Source organism: Phocoena phocoena, chromosome 1 (genome assembly GCF_963924675.1).
Source record: "Phocoena phocoena chromosome 1, mPhoPho1.1, whole genome shotgun sequence".
NCBI lineage: Eukaryota > Metazoa > Chordata > Mammalia > Artiodactyla > Phocoenidae > Phocoena > Phocoena phocoena.
Window position 1 is genome coordinate 7,853,737 of NC_089219.1, and position 20,060 is coordinate 7,873,796.

The window sequence follows — 20,060 nt, forward strand, 5'->3', positions numbered from 1 at the left end:
AAGGCTACAGCATTTGGCTGTGTGTACTTATTTTCAGTAGATGATGAAATAATGAAATAAGTTAACTTTGGTTTGGTTTAGAATAAAGGAGATGATGTATAATAAACTATTCTTTGGTCAGCAGCAGTGATCCTCACAGATACTCAAGCAAGGAAAGAGAAGTCTTGATGAACAGTTATTGTATCAATACCTCATTTTACTATGTTGTGCTCTCAGTTTGCCTCACTGGAGAATCCACTAAAAAAGATGGATTTTGATGGGAAGAAAAGAATAGTTTTCTGCATCCTTCATCTCTTGAACTTGTCAGAAACTTTTTAAAGAGGTGGTGTGAAGAGCCAGAGATGTCTATGAGATTGTCTGACATCATGTTGTTGAAGATTGCTAAGTCACCTATCAAACGCTTGTCTTCCAGATGGTGTGAAAAATTACATCCAGGATAGCAGTTAATGTTCAAGGAAGCCTTAAAGATTGTGATTACGTGGGGTTTTTTCCTTTGCGTGTAGGCACTATTCTTTATTAGAACATTATTTTTAATCATAGTATATTTTTTCTTTGCTTCTAAGAAAATGCTTTTATAATGCACAGAAAGTTGCTTCCAATTAACTTTGGGGGTTATTTTTGCTTTCATAGCTAGAGCAGTCCTAGTCTTCAGCTGAAGTTTTATGACAGATTAGACAGGGGTGATGTCTGTCATGGGTTGACTGAATGATGTTTGTGACGAGTTGACTTAATTGAGATGACAGCGTCCTGTACCATGTGGTTTGAATATACTTGGTAGGGTACTTCAGATCAGTCACTTCAGTGCATCTTGTGTAAACCCCATTTGCCCTTCTTTGTTCTTCTTAGACATAGTTATGTTATCTATTTCTTTCTTGCAAAAAAGTTCATTTTCTAAAACTAATAATAATAACAACGCAGCTTTCAACTCTGTAGCAAAAGTGGGCTTTCAATTTTCCAACTTGAGATAACATAGGATAGGCCTATATATTTTCATTTTTATGGTGGCCTTTTAATGTCATTATGGGCAGGTACCTCCCTTTCACACTAAACAATGGGAGTGAGTTTCTCCTGGTGATCAGGAGACACTGTAGAATGAAGAGAAATACAGTATTTCATTTACAAATGTGGGTTGTGTAGGCACTATACCCACACTGATATTCCAAAGAGTTAGATTTGTATTTGTGCTTCATGTGCTGACCCAGGTGCCCTCAGATCATTGAAATGTTTAGATATCTAATGTAGCCCTTAATTTCAGATGACCAGAAAGAAATGAACCAAGATTTGATTGCCCTTCATGCATTTCAGAGCAGATACTTGTCTTAGACAATAACTGTGTGAATGGAATTTCTTCATTGACTTTCACTGAAGAAGTAACTAGTACCATGCTTTTGTGATTGGTGTAGCCTACATTGCTTCGTTTGTTTTTTTAATTTGACAGTATCTGTCCCTAAGCTTAAATACTACAAGACCAAAGGGAAATGGTCACCATTTAAGCCATTATTGTATTATTGAAATATCCCTAGCTATTATCATAGTGAAATTTTTTTTAAAAGTTTGTGCTATTGAAATTATATAATGATCTGACAATAATGGAAATAGAGTCCTAATCAATTGGTAGAGTTTCACAAACCAAACCACACACTATGGTATTCCTTGGAGAGTTAAAGACTTCTGTTTATCTAATAAGTCTAAACCAAAGGGCTTTTCCTTTAGTTTTGCTTCTAATTCTTTCTGGTGCTTCTCTTTTCACTGGAAAATGCAATGAATGGGAATTGTTTATTCCATTGAAGTGACTTGAAGTGACCTCTTGTGCTTTAGGTGTAGGTTGATGCTGAAGAAAAACAAAACAAAACAGGACAGAACACAGTTTGTCACACTGATGTCTGCATTAAAGGCTGTCAGACTACAGGAGGTTACATAGGTTTTCTCCCGTCAGCTGCTATACCCTTGTGCCTTATTGGTCCTTTGTAGACTTGCCTTAATGATTTGTACAAAGGACTGGGAGCAGGGGAAGCTGTTGAGTCCTGGCGTACCTTAATGAAGACGCCTTCTTAGGTGCAGTGCAAAGCAAGCATTTGTTCTGCACTGTTAGAGCCAAATTCTGTATTATGAACAGTTTTCATAATTGTCTACTTTATGTCATCTTTCTGAGATTTAAAAATCTGCTCTAGATACTTAGTTTGAACCAATGTAGGTTGTGAAGTGTATTGGTTTCCTCCCATCATTACTGTAAAAAGAAGTTGTGAATCTTCTTGTTAATGAACTTATGGATTTCTCCCTCAGTTTCTTTTTAGAAAATGCTTGAAGATTGTCTTTGAGTGTAAGATCTACCTTTTCAGAAAGGGAGAGTTAGTTTGTAATGTTAAAAAATAAAGTCCTCATTCAATAAAAACTGAAATTATCTCTTAAGAGTGTGATTTCTCTCTGATGTGGGAGGAGGGAAAGTGAAACAGAGTGATGCTAATGAAACCTGGTCTTGACTTTTATTTATTGCTCTTTCACCCGAAGATGGTTACAAACCATACCTTTTAAAAAATATTTCTACATGAACTTGATTTGTTTAGAGCTTTTGCTTTTTGTTACCCTTTTTGATTTATCAAAATTCTATCTTAAATGAGGTCTTTAATCCCTATTTTATGCTACATTTTACTTAAATAAAACCTTTTATATTATAAGATAATGAGGATATCAGATATCCCTTATGATTTCTTTGAGTTTATCTTGTATTTTCTGTTTTTTTCAACTATATAATTTTGATTTGCAGTTTTCTTTAAATGAAATGGTATACTTCATATGGGTAGAAATGACATTTCTAGAAAGCTTTGAGTAACTCTGTTTAGCTTTTCTTTTTTCCCTTAGCCACTGCTTTTCTCCACCCAGAGCATTGGTGATATGTTAGAGGTGAACAGGACAAAGCAGAAGATTTTTCTGGAGCGGACCATCAGTCTTATTGAACATTGGGACATGACATTATTTTTTATGTTGAAAAGCAACATAATCATACATAATGGAGTAGAATACAAAATCCACATGGGTTTTTTTTTTCCCCAACATGAGTTTTTAAATACGAAATTTGGAACTTAAGGGAAATGTTAACGCCTGGATTGGCTTGCTTCAGCCTCCTTACCCTTTCCCTTCAGGTACTTTGTATTTCTCTGCTGTTGGAGAACCTGGTGGAAAAGTTGCCAAGACCTGACCATTTCTAGGACAGTACAGACCATTCCAGTGCAGTATGGTATGTGTAGTGATAGTTGTGTACACAGGATGAGTGTGGGCAGAGCAGGAAAAGGTTTTTGAAAGAGGAAGCCCTGGGCCAAGAGCAGAGTCCCAAAGTACAACTGCAAATGTATCCAAGTGAAGAATGGCAGGGAGAAGGAGGAAACATGTCAGGTCCAGGGAACTGCGAGTAACTTGGGAGACCTGGTGGGGGGTGGGGCAGGGGCCAGATCATGGCATGCTAAGGACTTCGGATTTTATCTTGAGCACGATGGAAGCTACCATGTATTATACAGGGAGATTGCATTCGTAGATTCATCTTTTAGAAATGGCCAAAGTTTGGGTTGGATAGAGGCAAATTCAGAGCCCAGTGCTGCAGTTGGGAAGTTGCTGGATGAACTAAATGAGGAACGATGCTTTCCAAACAGAGGCGGGGGGACAGGATGGAGGGAATGACTGATAGATTATTTGGAGATAGAATCAATGAATCAGTTCGTGGAGGGGGATAAGCCCTGTGTATATATCCCACAAGGTGAAGAAGGCTCTTGCTTGGACCATGTTTGGAAAGTAAAGTTAATGAGACCAAGATAGGACTGAGAGATTGGGAGAAAATAGGAGCTGCACAGGTCTAAGAATAGGTGTTGTGAGACCCCTGGAGGCATAGATCTGAGACTGTGTCCGCATGGTGCTGCTGGTGGTGAGTACATTAAGGTGTTGACAAGAACTGGGGCGTGGACATCTCCCTTCCAGCTTTCGCTTGCTAATTATAATCTACCATTAAAAGAAGAAGGCAGCATTAGCAAAATGAGCCAAGCCTCTAATGTCAGAAACAGCCTAACCAGAAAACCCAGGATTGTGACATTGATTTTGCCTTAAATGCCACCTCCTCAGAGATGCCCTAGTTGTGGCACCATCGTGTCTCACCTGTAGTACCACAGTAGCCTCCTAGCTGGTCTCTTCACTTCTGTTCCTGACCCCCGTACGCCATTGTCCACGTAGCAACCAGCAGCGTCCTTTGAAAACAAAAATCAGTGCCAGTGGCCTCCAGTGGCTTCCCATTGCACTTTAAAATATGAACCTCTTATCGTAGCTTCCAAGGCTGTCCCTGTTTGGGCTTCTTGCCTGTCTCTCTGACTTTAAGTCTTGACATTCTCTCACTAGCAAGCACTTTGGACTTTTGTTCTTTGAACTTGCCAAGCTCGTTTCCACCTCTGGGCTTTTCACTTCCTCAAGACTGGCATCCTTTCTCCTCGTGCTGAGCTCCTCTTCCGGATCGGTGCTCACGAGCCCCTTTTCCTGCCGCAGCCTATCCCAGGGCAGCTCACTGTTTAATAATAATGCTAACCTGTAGTTATCTGTGCACTTACTTGGTGCTTCCATGAGACTGTAAACTCACCTATAATAAGCACCTATCTGTCTTGTTTTCTTCACTGTTCGTCTGTACACATCACCCAGAAGTGTGGTTCTCAAACTGTTGTGTGCATCAGAATCCCCTGAGGGGCTTGTGAGAACATAGAATGCTGGTCCCACCCCCAGAGTTTCTGATGCAAGAGGTCTGGGGGAGGGTCTGATAACTGTATTTCTCATAAGTTCCCAAGTGATACTGATGCTGCCAGATCAGCATCCACCTTTGAGAACCACTGTCTAGAACAGGGATTGGCAAACTTTTTCTGTAAAGGGCCAGATAGTAAATATTTTAGGCTTTGGGGGCCTCGTGGTCTCTGTCAAACTGCTCAGCTCTGCTGTTGTAGCAGAAAAGCAGCCATAGACAATATGCAAAGGGATGGACATGGCTATATTTTGATAAGACTACTGTATTTATCAAATGGTGGGCTGGATTTGGCCTGCAGATTTGCCAAGCCCTCAAAGATGGTCACTTTTGAGAACTGTTAACTAGAAGATCAGTACACGACTGTGTATCTGATCTAGAAGACAGATAAGTGCCAGATGCTGGTGGGTCAGTGGTGAATGACAGATCCCCGGCCTCCTGAAATTCACAGAGTTGTGGAGGAGATAGCTATTAGACAGTCACACCAGTGGTTATACAGTACATTTGTGACCAATGCCCTGAGGGAGAAATACAGGGTGCTCTGAAAGTTTACAACCAGGTGCCTTAGGGAACAAAAAGGTGGCCTTTTCTTGCTCTCATCAGCTGATGATTTTCATTTTGAGAAAAAGAAGGAATCAGAAGTAAACTTGCTTTTCTTCCCACTTCTAGGTCTGCGTCCAAACCACACTTGACCTTCCCTCCTGTTGGTGGAAGAACCGTCTGTGCTCCTGTCTTAGCCCAGCCATTGTTCCCTTCATCCTGTCTTCTGAGGGACTTACTGAACATTTACCCCTTCTCTTTTACATCAGTTTTTCTCCCTCCACATTATTCCTGTCAGCATTACAAGCATGTCATTTCACCAGTTATAAAAAAGTTCCGTGTTCCCTGTGACCTGCCATTGCAGTTCTCTGTTCCTTTTTCTGAAAATACTCCTGAGAGCGTTTTCTGTACTTTTTCCCACTTGTCCACCTTCTTTTTCTTGTTTCCTCTCCCCATTCTTAGTTGAACTCACTCTGGTCAGACTCATTCCCACCTCACCACTGAAGCCACCCTGATTAGGGTCACCAGCAACCTCCATGGTGACAAATCCAGGGTGTTTTCTCAGACCTCATCTTATTAAATCTGTCTAGCATTTGACATGGGTTGCTACTCTTTACTTCTTGGAACACCTTATTCTCTTGGCTTCTGATTTTCCTCTGACCTCACTGGCTGTTCCTTCATGGTCTCTGTGGACACAGCCATTGGCTCTTTCCGTATCTGTTCATTCCACCAGGTGACCTTACGCATTTCCACGTTCACACAGATGATGATGCAGACAGCACCTCCTGTGTGTTGCGCATTTACAGTGGACCCTTGAAAGACACGGGTTTGAACTGCACGGGTCCACTTATATGTGGACTTTTTTTCAGTGCATATGTTCAGCAGTACTCCTTAATCCACGGTTGGTTGAATCTGCGGACGTGGAACCTCAGAAACCGAGGGCCGACTGTAAAGTTACACGCTGATTTTTGACTGCATGGTCAGTGCCCCAACCCCTGTGTTGTTCAAGGGTCAACTGTGCTTGGGCCAATAAACATTTTACATGCATTAGCTTATTGAAGCCTCGCAACAGCCCTCTTCTGTAAAGTAAGTGTTGTTCTTCCCATTTTACATGCCTTCCCGTTGTCACACAGCTACTAAGTGGGGATCCAGGTCCAGTCTCAGGCAGTCGGTCTGTCTGCAAACCACTGCCCTGCCTCCCTCTCTGCTGACTCTCAGATGTACTCTCTCCAGCCTGGGCCATTCCCCTGACCTCTGGACATAGATGCACAGCTCTGACCTGCCATCCAGAAAGCTAACTGGCATCTCACATTTAAACTATCTAAACCAGGGCAGCTAGCTCAGACGAAATATCCAAGGGTGATCCTCAGTTTCCCTTTTTTTAGTACACTCCATGATCCCATCATCTGTAGGACACACTTCCTCTGTCTGTAAAACATCCGAACTCCATTCTCCTTTCATCACCTTTACTGCTGATACCCTGGACCAGACCACTGCCATCTCCCTTGAAACTGCAGGGACAGCTTCATGACTGCTGGCCTTGCTTCCAAGCCCGCAGGCTATATTCTCCGTGGAGAGTGGTATTTTTAAAACATATGCTAGACTACAGTACTTCCCAGCTCTAGACCACCCAGTGGTTTCCCTTAGAATAAAATCCACAGTCCTTCCCGTGGCCTATAAGGCTGTCCATAGCTTGGTCCCTATCTGACTACTTCTCAACTGTATCTCTAACCCTTCTCACTCCTCCAGTCCACCACACAGGTTTTCTTGCTTTTCCTTAAACACACCAAGTTCCTTTCCATCCCAGGACCTTTGTACTTGCTGTTATATTTGACTGGAATAAACAACCCCCGCCAGAGATCTCAGAGTGCTTGCTTAGAGCTCTGATTAAATGTTATCTCTATGGAGAGACCTTCCCTGACCACCTAATCTAAAGGTCTTCCTCCACTCCTCTCTTCTCTCTGTTACTCTCTGAAAGCTACCTTTCTTTTTCTTTCTTCATAGTATCAATACTACTCTCTACTGAAATCCTAGTGTGTACAGTGACTGTTTATCATCTCTCCCTTACCAGTGAGACTTCTGTCTTATTGACCACTGTATTCCTAGCATCTGGCACATAGTAGGAGTGAAAAAAGTATTAATTTGTTGATGAAATGAATGGATGGATAGTGGTTAAAAAAAAAAAAGCATGCTTTGAGTCCACTTGCTTGGGTTCAGATCCTATTTCTACTACTTGCTAATTTTGATCTTTGGAAAGTTACTTAATTTCTTTAAGCCTTTTTCTTTTTTAACATGAGGATAAAATAGTAGCATTTTCATAGGGTTATTGGGATGATTGAAACAATCCATGTTAAACATTAAGAACAGTTCCTACTACAGTGAGCTTAAAAACAAGGATAGTCGGGTGGAAGAGAGCATTCTAGAAGAGGAAACAGCCAGTGCGGTGCCTTTATAAATATGGAGCATATATTCAGTTAGTTGGGACTTTTTATAAACATGGAAGTTTCTTGGAAAATAATGTTATTTTTTTAGCGTGTTTTCCATAATGGTCCTAGTTTTCCCCATGAAATCAGCAGAACAATAGTATCTGAATCTCTTTATCCGTTTGTTGTAGGAAAATCCAGGGCTTAGAGTTTTTCTGGTAGCATACAGAATATCCTTGTTGGAAGCTCATGTGCAGCCTGGTTTGGGGAAGAGGCCAATTCAAGAATGGTGTTGACATTTGGACTACCAGCTGCTTATAGAAATTTTCCCTGGTCAAAATGCAATTAAAGTTTTAGGTCTATAGCATTATGGAACATCTTTTTATGTCAGCTTTACTGCCACTAAAGCACAACCACAGCCCTTAGGGAAAGTCATCCTTATACTTTAACTGTCAGAATCTGAGGATTTTGTTTTCATTGGTAGTTTGACCAGCTTATAAACCTATTCTTGAGGAAGTCCTTAGAAATAAGCCAGTCACAAAAAGTGACAATTGTATGATTCCATTTATGTGAGATACCTAGAGTAGTCAAAACTGTGGAGACAGAAGGTAGAATGCTGGTTGCCAGGGGCTGCGGGGGTGAGAGTTAGTATTTAAAGGACACAGAGTTTTCGTTTTACAAGGTGGAGAGTTCTGGAGCGTGGATAGTGATGAGGGTTGCACGGTGTTATTAACGTATTTCATAGCTTAAGAGTGGTTAAGATGGTAAATTTTATGTTATGTGTATATTACTGTGATTTAGAAATTGGGGAAAGAATGAAAAACAACAAAATCCTCAAGCTAAGATATTAACATTTTTTTCCACCTGATGCTTTTTCCGTAAATCAGCTGTCTTTCTCTTTTTGCTGAAAGAATCCTATGTAATAACATAGGTTTTGTAGAAACCACACCCCCAACCTCTTACTTTGAAAACAAATAGTACAATGAACGTTTGTATACCCATGTTTATATACTTTTCCTGAATCATTTGAAAGTGAGTTATAGATATAATGTCAGTTTACCCCTAAATACACATGTATCTCCTAAAACCAAGGACATTCTCTTAATACCATTATCCCATCCAAAAATTTAATACTGATTCAGTATCATGTAAAATACAGGTCATTTTCAAATTTCACTAATTGTCTAAAAAATATAAATGTTGGAAGTGTGTGTGTGCATGTTTTTTAATCCAAGATCCAGTCACGGTTTATTGATTGCATTTGGTTCTGATGGTTCTTTTATCTTTTGTTACACAGGTATTTTTGAAGAGTCTAGGCCACATTCTAATTTGTCTGATTGTTTCCCCAAGATTAGATTTAGGGTAAACATTTTTGTTAAGAATGCTATAAATGTTACATTGTGTACTTCCATTTGCTTCACATCAGTGGACACAAAATGTCAATTTGTTCTATTATCAGTAATGTTAAAGTTTAATAAATTTAGTTAATGTGATGTTTCCCAGCTCTTTCTCCTTGTTAGTAGGCTCTTGAGATTGTGTGAATATTCTGTTTTCCATCCACCTTTCACTCAGTTGTTTTCGCTTTTATTAATGATCCTTGCCTGATTCAATTACTGCATCTAGGGTTGCAATGTAGTGATTTTCTAATTGTCATTGCCTCTGCATTTATTAACTGGCTTTTTGTTTTGTTTTTTGGTAAAGAAGAGCTTTCCCTTTTTCTCTCCTTTCAGTATCACTGTGGGCTCATGGATTCTTTTCATACTCAATGTGCTGTATATTTTTTTCCTGTTATTATTATTTATTGGCCAATGGGAGTCTTTGTCCTTTTGAAATGGTCCCATCGGTCTTTGAGTACTCCATGCTTTCTGGCCCAAGATATTCTGGGGTTACCTTGTATTTTCCTTGCTCCAGATCTGAAGTCAGTCAGTTTCACAAGGAGCCCTGGTTCCTATTAGTGGGGAATGGTATTTAGAAACCAGAATTGGGGGCTAGGTGTACTTAGAAAAGAAACTTTTAAAAAACACTACCTGTCATTTTGATAGCGTGTTACCATTTAAGCGGACTTGAACTTGCTTTTTTTTTTTTTTTTTTTTGCGGTACGCGGGCCTCTCATTGTTGCGGCCTCTCCCTTCGCGGAGCACAGGCTCCGAACGCGCAGGCTCAGCGGCCATGGCTTATGGGCCTAGCCGCTCCGCGGCATGTGGGATCTTCCCGGACCGGGGCACGAACCCGTGTCCCCTGCATCGGCAGGCGGACTCTCAACCACTGCGCCACCAGGGAAGCCCCTAACTTGCATTTTTAAATGGTTTGTCATTTGGTCCTTCCTGCAGTCCTGTGTGGTAGGCAAGGTCGAACACTAAAATCTTCATTTTAAAGATGGCAAAAATGAGGTGTAGAAAGGATTAACTTTCCCAGAATTATAAGACTAATAAGAGCAGGTGCCAGGAGCAAAACCGCAGTCTTTTTACCTGCTACTTTATATTTTTCATTTTTCCCACAGTACGTAGTCTCCTAAAAAGTGTGTTTAGATGTCTATAAAAAGCTGTTTCGGGGCTTCCCTGGTGGCGCAGTGGTTGAGAGTCCGCCTGCCGATGCAGGGGACACGGGTTCGTGCCCCAGTCCGGGAAGATCCCACATGCTGTGGAGCGGCTGGGCCAGTGAGCCATGGCCGCTGAGCCTGCGTGTCCGGAGCCTGTGCTCCGCAGCGGGAGAGGCAACGGCAGTGAGAGGCCCACGTACCACAAAAAAAAAAAAAAAAGCTGTTTCGCTGGCTCTTGGTCACTGCCAGCTCCACTAAAGAGAGAAAGCTTCCTTTGTGAGACTAAATGATAAATGACTGGAGCCTAGAGAATATTTGCATCCCTCTTAGCATAGCCATTGGGAGCGCCTTTTGTAACGGGGTTTGCTAGCGAGGCTTTCAGTGGTCTTCTGTAATGCGTGGAATATTCGATTTGTGACTTGGAGAGCTCTGTTTGAAAACAGTACATAGTCATACCTAAACCATGACAGCCTGGAATCGGCCCACTCCCAGAGAAGCAGGAAGCCTTCTAGTATATTTTTAAAATGCTGTGCTTATGTTGTGATTTGGTGTTGTATTATGTGAAGGTCTTTTTTCTTAACTTGTTTTATTGTCAAAAAACACAAGCTTTTTTTTCATTTAACACTCCAAGGAACCTTTTTAGACATTTTTTCCCTTAATCTCTCTCCACCATGCAATTTTAATATGTCAGATATACAGTATATCAGTTTATATACTCTATGTATATTTGTGCTTTATACATAAAAAGAGTACTTTTTTTTTTTTAATCCCCCAAGAACCACTTTTTTTTCCCTGTTAGGACTGATATCACCCTAATTGAGACTGCGTGGAGTAAGATGGAGGAAGGAAGGATGAATATGATTTGAAATATAGTAATACATTTTGTATTATAATAATATATTTTGAAATAAAGTTTATTTATCGAATAAATAAATGCAATATATAGATTATTTCAATCCTAAGAGCACTGTGATCTTTTGGTTACCTGAAGGGTAAACTCATCCTACAGCTGCAAAGATAGTAATATTTCATCCATAGGGAGCTTCAGGGTCTACAGTCTGAATTCTTTTCCCCGTCCAAACAGTTAGATAATTAGAACTCTTGGCAATACTGGTGAATTTAATCTTTTCCAGTATTGTTTTCTCCAGAATTCTTGGATGTGTAAAGATACTATTTAAGTGTATTTTAACATTTAACGGACACATGCATTTTTCCTTCAAAATCCCCCCTCTCCTCTACCACAACCCCAAGTAAAGAACTCTTGAGTCTGAGGGAGTAGAAACAGAGAGACTGCAGTTAAATTCCTTGGAACACAAGATCTTTTAAAGCATTTACCCATTGCAGACTATTTTGTGTGCTTTATGGCTTTTTTCTGAAGCATTTCTTTGTATGTCTTTCTTTTCACTGTTGTTTCCTACCTCAATATTCTCTTTTCTTTGTCTTTTGCAATCTCTACCTTGCCCCAATCTTCCTTTCTTTTTTCTTTTCCTTCCTTCTTATGTCCTCTCTCTCCTACATGTTATCTCCTTTCTTTTTGTTCAGGATTATGAGAGTAAATTGCAGGCCTTGCAGAAGCAGGTGGAGACGAGATCCCTGGCAGCAGAAACAACTGAAGAGGAAGAAGAGGAGGAAGAAGGTGAAATATAGAGACTGAAACTTGCCTCTGTATTGATATGTTTCTGATCTGTGCTGTCAAATTACTGAGCTGATTTAAAGATGATTTAAAAATGCTCAATGCTGAGAATCCAGGCTGTACTCTGTGAGGTGGGGATGGGGCTCATAGTGTCTATTAGAATACAAGCCATCTATCTGAGCGTAGTCTCCATAGAAATCTGTTGGGCAATTTATATAAACTGTCTCATATTACTGTACATATGAAGTTCACATATATGTTGCAAATAAATATAGAGCTTAATCTTTGTTAAGATACTGTGTTTTATTTTCTGGTTTATGTCAGGGATTTCCGAGTGAGGGCTTTGGAATATATCAGCGTACATTAAAGCTATTTCTGGCAGATTGCTAATCACATTGCTTGGTCCTGCCTACTTGTCTTAAGTTTTCTAGAATTTCTTAGTTGAATTAGGGCTTTAATGGTTAGTTACTGCCTTACAATGCAGTATGAACATTCATCACATTTCATTTTTCTATCCAACCTCTCAGTAATCTCAAGCCTTCATAATAACTTTGAAGGAACTCTTAATCTATGTACTAAATTCTTTATTTTTAATTATCCATGTGAGGGGCTTCCCTGGTGGTCCAGTGGGTAAGACTCCATGCTCCCAATGCAGGGGGCCTGGGTTCGATCCCTGGTCGGGGAACTAGATCCTGCAGGCATGCTGCAACTAAGAATCCGCGCAACTTAAGAGTCCGCGCAACTAAGAGTCTGCATGCCACAACTAAAGATCCCGCATGCCTCAACAAAGAGCCCACGTGCTGCAACTAAGACCCGGCACAGGCTAAATAAATATTTAAAAAAAAAAAAAAATATCTATGTGAAATATGACCTTCTTTTTCCTGTACTAGAAAGAAAAATAGATAATTTGAAGTTGTACAACGTACTAGGGGTTTTTCTTTATTATAAACCACACATTAAGGTGTATCTTAAAAAAGAATGGAGGAAAACTGGAAAATACTTGATGAAAGAGATGAGGTAGAGGAGGGATATAATTTCTACATGGTTATGAGATCACCATTCAATACACTTCGTTTGCTCTTTCAGTTCCTTGGACACAACATGAATTTGAGCTGGCCCAGTGGGCCTTCCGGAAGTGGAAGTCTCACCAGTTTACCTCATTAAGGGACTTACTCTGGGGCAATGCCGTTTACCTGAAGGAGGCCAATGCCATCAGTGTGGAATTGAAGAAGAAGGTACGGAGGGTGTGGGAACATGGACCATCTGGAGGCAGAGCTGAGCCTGGTGGGCTTCATGGTCCTCATCTTGAGCTAACCTTTCCCTTGGGTGAACTCAGCAGCTTTTTGCTATGAAACAGGTTTATATATGCCTGTATTTAATATATGTACCTGGAGCACAGTAGGTACTAACTAAATATTTGTTAAATGAAAAATTTTAAATAACATGTTTTCTAGCTTATTTTACAAGCAAGGAGACCGTATTCCTGACAGGAGCTAGAGAAACATATTGGTAGCAAAATACTTCTCTTGGGTTTCTGAAAATCTCAATTTTCTTTTAGTTTTCTACCATTAAGTTGGCACTTCTAAGTCCTATGTGCCCTCTCATCTTCTAGGGTCTGAGAGGCAGTTTTGTGTGATGGACAGGCGCGTACACTCTGCACCCAGACAGCCAGGTTCCAACCCCAGCTCTCCCAGTTGTTTGACCCTAATAGCCCCAGGCCTCCAGTCCCTCACCTGTAAAATGGGTTTGGCAACAGTGCCTGCCACCCAGGGATTTTGTGAGAGATGAGAGAGTGAATGCATGGAAGGTGCTGAAGTAGTGCCTAGACATGGTAATTAATATTACTGAAACATCACACCACATCTTAGATTTATTCTTCTTTATGTCCCACGGTTTAACAGTCTCCTGATGGCTAAGATTTACAGGGGGCGGGGTGGGAGGGGCAATACTGTGAAGTAGGTAAGAGCACAGACTGCCTGGCTTTGGGAAAAATCATTATCTTCTCGGAGGGCTATATTCTAGTTCTGTAAAATGGGGATAAGACGTCTTATTCATTCATAGCCCCATCTCATTTTGTAATCATTTATTAACTATTTCCCTCTTCAAATAGACTAAAAGATGGCAGGGACTATCTTTTTGTCTTATAGCTGTATATAGCATTTCATTAATAGTTGGTAAAAATATAGGGTGCTATCAAGAAATAAATGACATGATGAATGCAAAGCACTTAGCCTGTGGTAACAATTTTAAGAGTAATAGTTGTAATCCTCTGAATTTAAAATGGAAAACCTTAGCGTGCCTCCACCTTCTCTCATTAGTGGGTGAGGGTGCACTCCTGGGTCCACCATTTGTTCTCTACAGAAGTCTTCGTTCAGTCAACCAAAGTATATTTTGAGTATATATTTTGAGTATATATTGAGATTTTTAGGTTGTGCAAAAACACTGTGCCAGGCTAGGAAAACAAAGTCTGTAAATAGCTTAATGATTAATATACAAGTGGCCACTTTTTTCAGTTGATCACAAGCAGTTGAGCATGTGCTGCTGTTTGACCTCCTTCCCATCAGGCGTGATTATATTGCCTTGTTTCCAAAACTTCCTTGCTAAAAACAGAAAGGCCGTTTGTCGATGGTTTCTTCCTTCCATTTAGGTGCAGTTTCAGTTTGTTCTTCTGACTGACACGTTGTACTCCCCTTTGCCTGCTGAATTACTTCCCACTGAGATGGAAAAAACTCAGGAAGACAGACCGTTCCCTCGTACAGTGGTGGCCGTAGAAGTCCAGGATCTGAAAAACGGAGCAACACATTATTGGTCTTTGGCGAAACTTAAGTATGAAAATGTCATGCATAAAGCCTTTATTCTTATTTAATATCATTAAATGGTGGGAGCAGCTTTTTAAAATCTTACATGGAAGATACTTCCAAGGTAAAATTTTGATGTGACCTTGTGATATTAACCCAGCACACTTTATGGTTACTGAACAGGCAGAGGCTGGATTTGATGCGAGAGATGTATGACAGGGCAGGTGAGATGGCCTCCAGCGCCCAAGATGAAAGTGAAACCACCATGACCGGCAGCGATCCATTTTATGATCGATTCCATTGGTTCAAACTTGTAGGAAGGTAAGTAATGATTTTATTGGTGTCTTCTTTTCAGGTAATGAATGGTTTTATTTTAATTGTTTAAAGACTTGGCAGATATTACAGAAAGTTAAAGAAAAACAGTACAAAAAAGCCCCATTTATAATCTTATCCACCCATACACAGCCACTGTGTCATTTGGTGTATTTCCCTTTAGTTTTACCCAACAGGCACATTTTTTTTAAGTTTCAGACTTTCAATCAAAGTAACTGACAGTCTTCCCTGCCTGTCAGCTCATTCACAAAATGTCTTACACTTGACCAAGATAGATTTAAAAGAAAAAGGAAACCTGTGTCTGTATCCTGCATAGTTTAAAATCACAGTATGACGTCCAGTTTATCAGACTGCAGTCTCTCCATGATTGTCCTCACTTTAATTTTTAAAACAGTTCATCTCACTTTAGTCTTTGCCAAGAGTGAATAATTGCACACCTTAGTAATCCACCTGAGCCTTTTTTGTGTATACTTTACTTTCAGCATTTAACGTGAGTCACGTTCTTAGAGGTTTAGAATTTTTAAAGCAGAGAAGTATAAGTTTTCACCTTAATGATTTCAGAATTTGAAAAATTTTCTAATTGCAAAAACTTTCCAACAGTTTTAAAGGAACTGGGTTAAAAGGTGGAGCTGAAGTCATAGTATTTTGTAGAAATGAAGTAAGTCTTTTCCAGTCTACTCTGACAGTAGAGCGTTTTCAAAGAGATGAATTGGCCAAACACGTCTTACCCAAGCAAGGCACATACCTGCTTTGCCATGTACCATTTCATCTGTTTTGTTTTCTGCTCAGAGATGACATGGGAATTGGAATAAAGATTTAAACCTTATTATTTCACCAAATATTGAGTGGCTCCTTTGAGGACCTGGCTGCTGATTTTTTGTGTGAACTGGAGAACTTAAATGTTTTACAGCACATTGTTTACCTCGGATATTCTACTCATGTATTTCCTTTGCTTTTCTCATTCCAAGGATCAGTCCTTGTTCCATTTCACCTGAGCCAGATGATTTATGCTTATTTTATCCCTTTGCTTTTCCACTTGCTTGTGTTGTTTTGGTTCCCCAGTGGGTTCTGTCCTGTTGGCAGCTGTAGCTTCCTGTTTAACCAACTATTCCTCTCTCCTTGGCTGTGTCCGTCGGCATCTTACCTGGTGTCTAGCGCCCCCATTTTCCACGGCTGTGTGAATGAGCGCCTTGCTGACCGCACGCCCTCCCCCACTTTTTCCACGGCCGATTCCGACATCACTGAGCTGGCTGACGAGCAGCAAGATGAGATGGAGGATTTTGATGATGAGGCATTCGTGGATGACACCGGCTCTGACGCAGGGACGGAGGAGGGATCAGATCTCTTCAGTGATGGGCATGACCCGTTTTACGACAGATCCCCATGGTTCATTTTAGTGGGAAGGTTGGTGAGGTTAAAGTGAGAAAGGCAAAAAGGGACCAGCTCTTGCTCTAAAGAGGCTCCTTGTGCAATTTTGGACAATTTTGCTTTAGCCAGTTCAATTCATGACACGCTGATCTGGCTGAGAGAGCCCTCAGGCAGCATCTGTGAGGTACTTGGCCTATTCGGTACAGCATGCGGCAGCGTGTGGACACTCTCCGTGGGGGATTCCTTGTCTCAAACTGCCCAGTAATTTTGTTCTGAAGGGGGAGACCCCAGAGGAATAAGTAATCAAAGCTAAGAGTCACACCGTTATGGAGTTGAAGAATGTCATTGTGTCTGATGTTTCCTCTTTGTGGGAATGTGAGCGAGAAAGCAAGAGGGGCAACGTGAGAAGGATAGCAGAGCAAGTCCAAGGCTAGGCTGAAAGGACTCGTGGCATCAGCAGGAATCGCGAGGACAGAAGTGGAATCAGGAGTAGTGTTAGGTTTATTTCTTGCTTAGTCTGTGAGTCTAGAAAAGAATCAAGAGCGTGAAGGTTCCTCTTTGTCTAACTAAAATGGATGCCTTTCTTTGGCCAGTTTCATAGATCTTTGGCTTGTGCTAAGATTTTACCTATAGGCATTATAATGATGAATCTCATAAAATTATCTGTTGAAACCATCAACAATGGATATTTGTTCAGTGCTCCATGACACTGCTTTGTATTAAGTTCAGCTTACCAAACCAAGGCATTGTCTCTCGCCCCATCTGTCAGTGATGCAGAGCTCTCAGGCACATGTTCCTAATACTGGGGTCTTTGTCTATATCCAGTCTTCATGCTGAAGTAATTTTAATTACAAATTAAACAGTGCAGCACTCACTGGATTAACAAAAAATTATGTCTATGTTTTGATTTAATTTCAACGCTGCATTAAAACCACATGTTGTTGAACCCTTTAAGGGAAATATTAGTGTTAGTGGATAAGCACCAGTTATCTAAAAATATGAAAGTGCAGCGAGTCTCCTGACCCATTAGGGACACAAGGTTCTAAAACTTAGCTCAGAGTATGGTGTTGGTTACCTGGTGAGAACTAAATAAATAATGTAAAAGATGATCACTTTTATGGAAAGGGGGAAAAGAAAAGCTTTTTGATAGAAATTAAAGCCTCAATTGTGACTGTGGTCTGTACTATTAGACAGTCTTGGGGTTTTACAATGGTAAAGGGGTATTTATTCAGTTTTTCCATGAATAAATATAAAGGATTATACAACCATGAATATTGTCTGGTATATTGCCAGGAATAGATGCTTAGAATTTCAGAGAAGCTGATTTATGTTAAAATTGAGAAGGGTACTTCTGTGTACCAATAATGGGACCATAATGCTTTCCTTACTTTATGACTGTTTCCGTCCTCTTCTGAGAGGGTCGGAAGTTGGAATCAAGTTTTTATCCACAAACTGCTTGGTCCTGATGTCAGTCTTGCAGCTTCTCACGCTGCTCACTTTGTTCTACATTATCACACATGAGGAATAGGTAGCTTCACCCTATGTGGTGTGGTGGAAAGAACACCGACCTAACTTAGGACAAGCAACTAAAATGGAGACCTGTTAGGTTCTGAAGTATAAACTGAAGAGTTAGGTAGGGAGAAGAAAAAGCATTAAAGATCTTTTTCATCTTTTGTATTCTTTCATCCACACTAGCAAAATGAATATCCTGGTTCTACTCAGAGTTCTACTCAGAAGCATTTGTATTTTGAGCCAGTTGTATGAAAATTCCACGTAATGTGGAAATTCTCTGCGTTAAGATATATGTATTTTCTCTCATTTTAATCATATCAGATTTAAGTGTAGGTATAAGGCAATCAACTCTACTTTGATTTTCAAATAAATTATTTGTGGAGCTGTGGCTCAGGAATTGACCTTTCCATTTCTTTGGGTTCCCAGGTTCTAAAACTGACTTTGCTTTGCAAGAAAAGTATTAGGGGAGAAGGTGAAATCATAGCAGTCAGCAGAGTGAAGGATAGCTCTTTATTTTCACCCTCGACTGCATTTCTTACCTACAAACAATTTGTAATAATGCAACATCACCCAGTTACGTACCAGTCATTCTCTGTGTAAGAGGAGTAACTTCTGTGCTGTTTTTGTGATTCACGGGATTAGATTTCCCGTATTGGCACATAATTGCAAATACAATTTACTTATAAAATTTTCCAGTTTTTTGTAAAATTCCATTTATAGGTTTTGATTCATGGCCTTGGCTGCCTCTGGTGAATTTTTATATGAAAATTAAAAGAGCTTGTCCCTTTAGCTATTCTCTTATGGCATGCTGGGATGTTATGAATCATCCATCGTCATTTGGGATGAAATGTAAAGTATTTAGGCTAGTGTTCTGGGTTAAAAGTCTCCTGGTTATTCTGTGACCTAAGTACCTGAACTGACATTCTTTCTGTAACTGATCATAATTATGCTGGTTTTTATTATCTTTATGTTGACAGAATTTGTTACCCTTTTTATGTAACTTCATAGAACTTTATGCTAATACATCCTTTACATCTTCCCCTCTCTCGTCCCTGTTCTCTTTCAGTCTGCTAGGTCAAGGTACAAGGATTCTCAAGAATGAAGAATAATTATAAAAATTCTAATTTAAAAAACTTCATAAGAGAACGAGAACATGTATAGAGCCCAAAGCATTGATTCTGGACCAAAGCCTATGTTATAATAAGACAAGGAGCTGTCTAGTGACTGTGCAGTTGTGTAGTCACAGTGCCGAGGCACACACCACTGCCGTTGAATTATAGAATTCTCTCTTCTAAACAGGGAACTTTACAAGAATACTTCCTATTCTTCCACTTTTGGAGTAGCCGTTGCCATAGACAGAAAGGAGATTCTTCTTTAACGTTTGCGCAAACAGTACTTTATGTACTGTTTAATGGCCAAGGCATTGAACGCGGGCAGTGGCTGGAATGTAATTAAAAACAGGGGTTCTTGTTTTTGAGTAGCTACTTTTAAGTATAAAAATAGCTATACAAATTAAATATGGTTAGGAATCTAAACATGTCCTATATAGTTAATATCCATCATGAGTATGGCTTTGAAAAATCAACCTAATATAAAGTTGAATGGCTTTGCTTCTCTACCTCTGGTTTAACCCATTTTTGTGGAAAAATCTTCCACTTCTACTTAAAGATAGACGACAGATCACTTTCCCATTCACTTATGTACATAGATGTTCAGTCACTCACCAGATATTTATTGACCAGACATGGTTCCTGCCCTCCTGGGTTTTCAGTCTGGTGGGTGAGACAGACAAATAATTACATAAATAAATGGAAATCATAGCAATGATGGAGTTGTGTGTTACTGAGATCATAAAACACTAGGGGGACCTGTCATAAGAGAGTGGTATTTGGAATATGATGTGAAATCAAAGGCATGAGGTGGGTAGAAGAGCTCAGAGAGGACAGCAGACAGGGGACGAGCATATACGATGGCTCTTTAATGGCCAAGGCATTGAACGCAGGCAGTGGCTGGAATGCCAGTGAGAAATGAAGGTGGTCTGTATGTGTGCTGACGTTGAAAGTGAAATTATCCATTTGGTACCTTATGCCAAATTCGTAGTCTTTAAACTCTATCACAGTAGTTGATGTTTGAGACTCTTGTTTGTAAT

At 40.2% G+C, this 20,060-nt stretch overlaps 1 protein-coding gene across 2 annotated transcripts in view; it reads left to right on the forward strand.

The window, feature by feature from the left end:
* Positions 1 to 20,060, forward strand: part of KIF1B (kinesin family member 1B) — a 130,195-nt gene that overhangs the window by 73,832 nt on the left and 36,303 nt on the right. For both annotated transcript variants that reach the window (XM_065888131.1, XM_065888124.1), the window contains 5 exons: positions 11,810 to 11,903; positions 12,987 to 13,135; positions 14,548 to 14,726; positions 14,882 to 15,019; positions 16,187 to 16,435. In XM_065888131.1, coding sequence (XP_065744203.1) covers positions 11,810 to 11,903; positions 12,987 to 13,135; positions 14,548 to 14,726; positions 14,882 to 15,019; positions 16,187 to 16,435 — 809 coding nt within the window. The remainder of the gene's footprint in view (positions 1 to 11,809; positions 11,904 to 12,986; positions 13,136 to 14,547; positions 14,727 to 14,881; positions 15,020 to 16,186; positions 16,436 to 20,060) is intronic.